At 51.7% G+C, this 5,258-nt stretch overlaps 1 protein-coding gene across 37 annotated transcripts in view; it reads left to right on the top strand.

Moving 5' to 3' along the window:
- The window catches only part of MADD (MAP kinase activating death domain), a 48,720-nt gene that overhangs the window by 38,749 nt on the left and 4,713 nt on the right, over positions 1-5,258 (top strand). For all 37 annotated transcript variants that reach the window (XM_045290896.1, XM_045290894.1, XM_045290895.1 and 34 more), the window contains 3 exons: positions 4,154-4,318; positions 4,501-4,573; positions 4,705-4,811. In XM_045290896.1, coding sequence (XP_045146831.1) covers positions 4,154-4,318; positions 4,501-4,573; positions 4,705-4,811 — 345 coding nt within the window. The remainder of the gene's footprint in view (positions 1-4,153; positions 4,319-4,500; positions 4,574-4,704; positions 4,812-5,258) is intronic.

The raw sequence follows: 5,258 nt of genomic DNA, 5'->3' as shown, positions 1-5,258 counted from the left end.
CTTTGATGCCTGATACCTGATCCCATTGACATCTCATGATCACACAGGCTGGTGTGCTTCTTCCATGTGGACTTTGTTGCTTCTCAGCTAGAAGGCCGCTTGTTTATCTTCAAGCCTTTAAGACCCCAGACACTATATCTTTTTGATACCCGGGCACCATCAGCTTTCTTCACCACATTTGCTTATGTACCCATTTTGTCTTCAGCAATCGTGTCAGGAAGGCAAGCATCACGGAATGCCAGGTTATTAGAACAAAGTGTTCTTGCGTTGAGGGAAGACTTGAGTAGAGATTCATTGTCCGTCTACTACCTTAGTACTTAACGGATAAATATATGCACATAGATCTATTTCCCTATCGTTATATATAAATATATTTACATATGTACATGCTTATATTTAGAGCTTTATAAGTGCCCTTTGCCTCCTAGTTATTTCCTCTATTTCCTTTTACATTCCTCTTGTCCCACTATCATGTTTGGCCTTCATTCAAGTTTTCGTAGTTCCTCTTGGTTACATTGCCTTTGATTAAGCCTCACCATGCATCCTACACCCTCCTTGCCATCAATTTTGGATCACCTGTTGTTCCCTTGTCCCTAGGTTTGTTAACACCCCCTTCCTTCCCTACCACCTCCCCCTCTCCTGTGTCCCACCCCAGAACCATCGGTCTCTTGGTTTCCTCCCCATGAGTGTTTATCCTGCCTCTCTTATCTAGATATACCTGCAGAGTCAATAATAAGCACAAAAACAAGACGGCGCAAAAGAAAACAACAAAACCCAAAGACAAAAAAAAAAAAAAAGAAAAGCCCATAAATAGTTCCAGGTCTGTGTGTTGACCTTTAGGAGTGTTTTCTGGTCAAGTCTGAGGGATGCCATGCCCTGGCCCCAAATTCTATTTTTGGTATTCCCTGGGAACCTCATTGTTGTGCTCCCCTTGCTGTTCTGTTGCACACCCTTAGCGTTTCACCCTGGTGTGGTGGAGTCAGATTGGGCACAGTTCCCTCACTGTGCCTCCTGAGTTGTTCCTGGAAGTGCTGTGGGTCCGTGAGGGACGTCGTGTCTCGTGGTGGACCTGCCATATGGTCCGCTCTGTGCATTGCTGTTCTGAGCAGGAATATGGTCCTCAGGGCTTGGTGGGCCAGCTGTGCTCCACTCTTTCTCGTTCCCTCTTCATTTGCTCCTGTGTGCTCTGATCAGACGTGTCCCTCTCCCTGAGCTGCAGGTTCAGTGCTGTCCTCTGAAGTGAATTCTTTGGAGGGAAGGGTGGCTGTCCACGTCGCTGGGATTGGGGCTGGCCCCTCAGCCCTCTCTCTTGGTTCCCTGCTTCATGCCGGTATGTTGCATTCACATCTTGGCGCACCAGGTTGAAGTCTGGTCCCCTTCTCCCTTTCCTTGTGGAGATAGAAACAACACCCTCCCCTTAGGTGGGTTAGTGCCCTGTTCCCCCCTACCCATGTCTTCCCCCCCCCCTTTGTTTCCTCCTCCTTTTTAGTTGGCTACATTATGTATCCCTGGATTGGGTCTGGCCCCTGCCCTACCACGTGGACCTATGTATACCAAGCTGCTTTGATTACTGTGATGATAGAGTAGGCTTTAAAATCCGGGAGTAAAAGGCCTTTTGCTTTGTTTTTTAATAGTGTTTTATCTTGGGTTTCTTTTTTTCCCATTTAAAGTTGATTAGTTTTCCATTTCTTTGAAGAATTGTACTGGGATTTGGATTGGATTTGCATTGAATAATAAAGCATTTTTGGTAACATTGACATTTTCATTATATTTAGTCTTTCTGTCCAGGGACATGGAACATGCTTCCATTTCTGTAAGTCTCGTTTTGTCTCTTACAGAAGTGCTTATATAATTTTCTCCATATAAGTCTTTTGTTTCTCGGGTAAAACTTACTCCTAGATATTCTATCTTTTGGGCAGTATTATAAATGATACTGTTCTTTTAGCATCTTTTTTTATTGTCATCTTTTTTATTATTATTATTATTTTTTAATATATAAGAATCCAACCGATTTCTGTATGTTGACCTCAGCCTGCTCAGTTAGTTCCAGCAGGGTTTTCAGTGAGCCTTGGAGGAGGTGGTGGGTCGGCGCCATCGAGTGGGATCCAGCTGATCGTGACCCTCACAGTGGTGTCTAAGCCCTTGTTGTAACCACTGTGTCTCTAGCTCACGGAGGGCCTTCCTCTCGTTTGCTGCCCCTCTGTCTTACCAAGCACGGTGTCCTTTTCTGGGGACTGGTCTCTCCTGACAACATGTCCGAAAGTACGCCAGATGGCTCGCCGTCCTTCCTCTAAGGAGCGTCTGAGTACTCTTTCCCAGGCGAGCTGTGTGTTCTTTCGGCAGTCCGGGGTACTTCACTCACTATGCTCTGAGTGGTTTTCTCCAGACAGGGTTATACCCCTTGCAAATAAAAGAGGTTTGTTTCTTCCGTGCCGATGTGGATGCCTTGAATATCTTTTTGATGTCTTCATAGCTCTGGATAAGACATCCGGGACTGTATTAAACACGAGTGGTGACTAAAGGCATCCCGGTTGGCTTCCTTCCTTTGCCTGGGTCATATTATGCTGCCCCCCCTTAGGGTATATTGCCTCCCCCATCACCAGTTAATAACGTGTCCCGACGGCACCTCTCTAGTTGGTGCGTTTCCCTCCTTCCTCCTCCCGCCCCTGGTCACCACCAGAAATGCGTCTTTCCCCGCATAAACCTTTCCTTGCTTTTCGGTGACAGTAATCTCCTACCACAGCTGCCCTTTTGTGACTCAGAAGCCCTTGTCTCACTTGGCATCGTGCCCTCCAGATCCGTCCATCTTATGAGGGGCTTTGCAGACTCCCCGTGATTCCTTAACACCGCACGGTATTGCTTTGTGTGCGCACCATGGTTGTCCGTCTCCTAGTCCTTAACACCGCACGGTATTGCTTTGTGTGCGCACCATGGCTTGTCCGCCCACTAGTCCACTGACAGCCACTTCGGTTGGTTTCGCTGTTAGCTACTGTGAATACGACAGTGGTGAACCTAGGTGTATCACGGCTCTTACCTCTCAGGGTATATACCTGGTAGTGGGATTGCGGGATCATGTGTTCTTTCTAGTTCCAATTTTTTACAGTCCCACCGACAGTGGCAGGGCGGGGCAGTCTCTCTACCACCTCACCAACATCGGTTGTTTCCTGGGGTTTTAAACGCCGTTATTGCTGGGGTCAGGTTGGAATTTTGTTTCATGGCTTACAAAAGTGGTGTCAAATTACAAGTATTGTAGCATAACTCAACTTGTTCTCCTTCACGATGTGGACGTCTTTCCAGGTCTATATCGTCTGTCCACTGTGTGTTAAACGGATGTCCCATGATTTCTCTCACTGGTCCCGCCCACCGACTTCTCCTTTGGAAATCACGTTTCCTGGAACACCCTGGACCATGTATCTTTCCATCCTCACATAAGCTTTTCTGTAGGATAGATGCCCACGTCACGCTTATCTGCTTGAAGCATGCTGATAGATTCTGTCAAATTTCCATCCCAAAGATTCTTCTGGTGTACCCCGCCACCAGCTGCCTAAGCGAGCCTGACACCTCACTACCGGCGTCTCTCTAGCGTGGAGCCCTGCCCTTTGCAGACAGACCACGGAGGGTGGCCTGGTGGTCACCACTTTCCACGTGGACAAGACTTGGGTGAAACCCAGAGTCGCACTGGGTTAGAGGTCAAAGGTCCACTTCTGACTGCAATTTTTGACCCTTTTCTTCCCAAGGCTTTTGGGAGCGCAGTCGGGTCAACCTGATATTAAGCATGAGAGGCTTACGCCCGCTTGGTTCAGCCCCCTCGTGTGTGTGCGCGCAGCCCAGGCTGTCGGCGAGGCACTCGGTGTTGTGCTGCGGTGACTTCCATGAGCACCACCGTTGCCCCTACAGGGTTGACGTGGAAAGTCAGATAAAGAAACCATGCACTAAGCTGTGAAGGCAGTTGTGGTTGGAGAGAGGTTCCTGACGGGGCCAGGTGTTAGGGTCGGAGTAGTCGTGGACGAACTCGGAAGAGAAGTTGGCCCGGGTCACTCCCAGGACCCATGCATCGCACCCACCCTTCCTTTTCCTGAGTAGTCCCGGGGGCTGGGGTGGGAGAGGCTCCCCAGGGCCCAGTTCTGTTAAAACGGCCCGCCCACGTCCCCAGGTGTGTGATGACTGCGTGGTGTTACGTAGCAACGTGGGGACGGTGTATGAGCGCTGGTGGTACGAGAAGCTCATCAACATGACCTACTGTCCCAAGACCAAAGTGCTGTGCTTGTGGCGCAGAAACGGCTCCGAGACCCAGCTCAACAAGTTCTACACCAAGAAGGTACCCCTGTCTCTGTCCCAGTGGGGCGCGCCTGGAGGGAGAACACTTCTCCCCGGGAGGTTGAGATGCCCGAATCACGCCTGGAGAGAGTTTTGCGTGGGATACTGAAGCTGTAGCGGAGGCCCAGGCAGGGGCCTCTGGGAGGCCAGTGTGACAGGACGCTGTCCCCCCATGTGCCGCAGTGTCGGGAGCTGTATTACTGTGTGAAGGACAGCATGGAGCGCGCGGCCGCCCGGCAGCAGAGCATCAAACCCGGTGAGAACCCGCTTGCCCCCGCCTCGAGAGCATGTGTCTGCACTTGTCCATCCTGGTGGCTGTGGTCTGACGAGGACGTCGGGTCCCAGGGTTCCCCAGCTCCCCACTGACCACTTCTCCTCGGACCACAGGGCCTGAGCTGGGTGGTGAGTTCCCCGTGCAGGACATGAAGACCGGGGAAGGTGGCTTGCTGCAGGTCACTCTGGAAGGGATCAACCTCAAGTTCATGCACAACCAGGTAGGTGCAGCTGAAGACACACGGCCTCCTTGCCTCTCACCCCTCCCCCGCCCCCCTTTCGTCTGCACTGAGGTGCTGGGTCCCAGGTACCAGTGCTGCCCAGTGAGCATGGCACCATGGGGCCAGTGGGGGAGCCGGGGCAGCTGGAGCAGAGACTGGTCCGAGGAGTGGGCAGCAGAGTCCCCCACGGGCTGGGGAGTGAGAGGCTCCGCCCCTTAGACCGGCACAGTGTGAGTGGGAGCGTCTCTCTTACCCTCTATGCAGCGTCCCCTCTGCCTGCCTGCACTCGCTCCCAGGGCACGCTGCGGCCCGGCCCGGGGCTCTGCTTTGAGAGTCTGGACTGGCTGAGTGCTGAGTGGCTGTTTGTACGTGAAGTTTCCCTTCCGGGTGTGGGGCGCAGCGTGCCTCCGCCCTCTCTGGGAGAGAGAGAGAGAGAGAGAGAGAGAG

Source organism: Echinops telfairi, unplaced genomic scaffold (assembly GCF_000313985.2).
Source record: "Echinops telfairi isolate 266 unplaced genomic scaffold, ASM31398v2 ScPeMD7_60;HRSCAF=208, whole genome shotgun sequence".
NCBI lineage: Eukaryota > Metazoa > Chordata > Mammalia > Afrosoricida > Tenrecidae > Echinops > Echinops telfairi.
The sequence above is the reverse complement of the archived record's forward strand: the minus strand, read 5'-3'. Positions and strand labels throughout refer to the sequence as shown.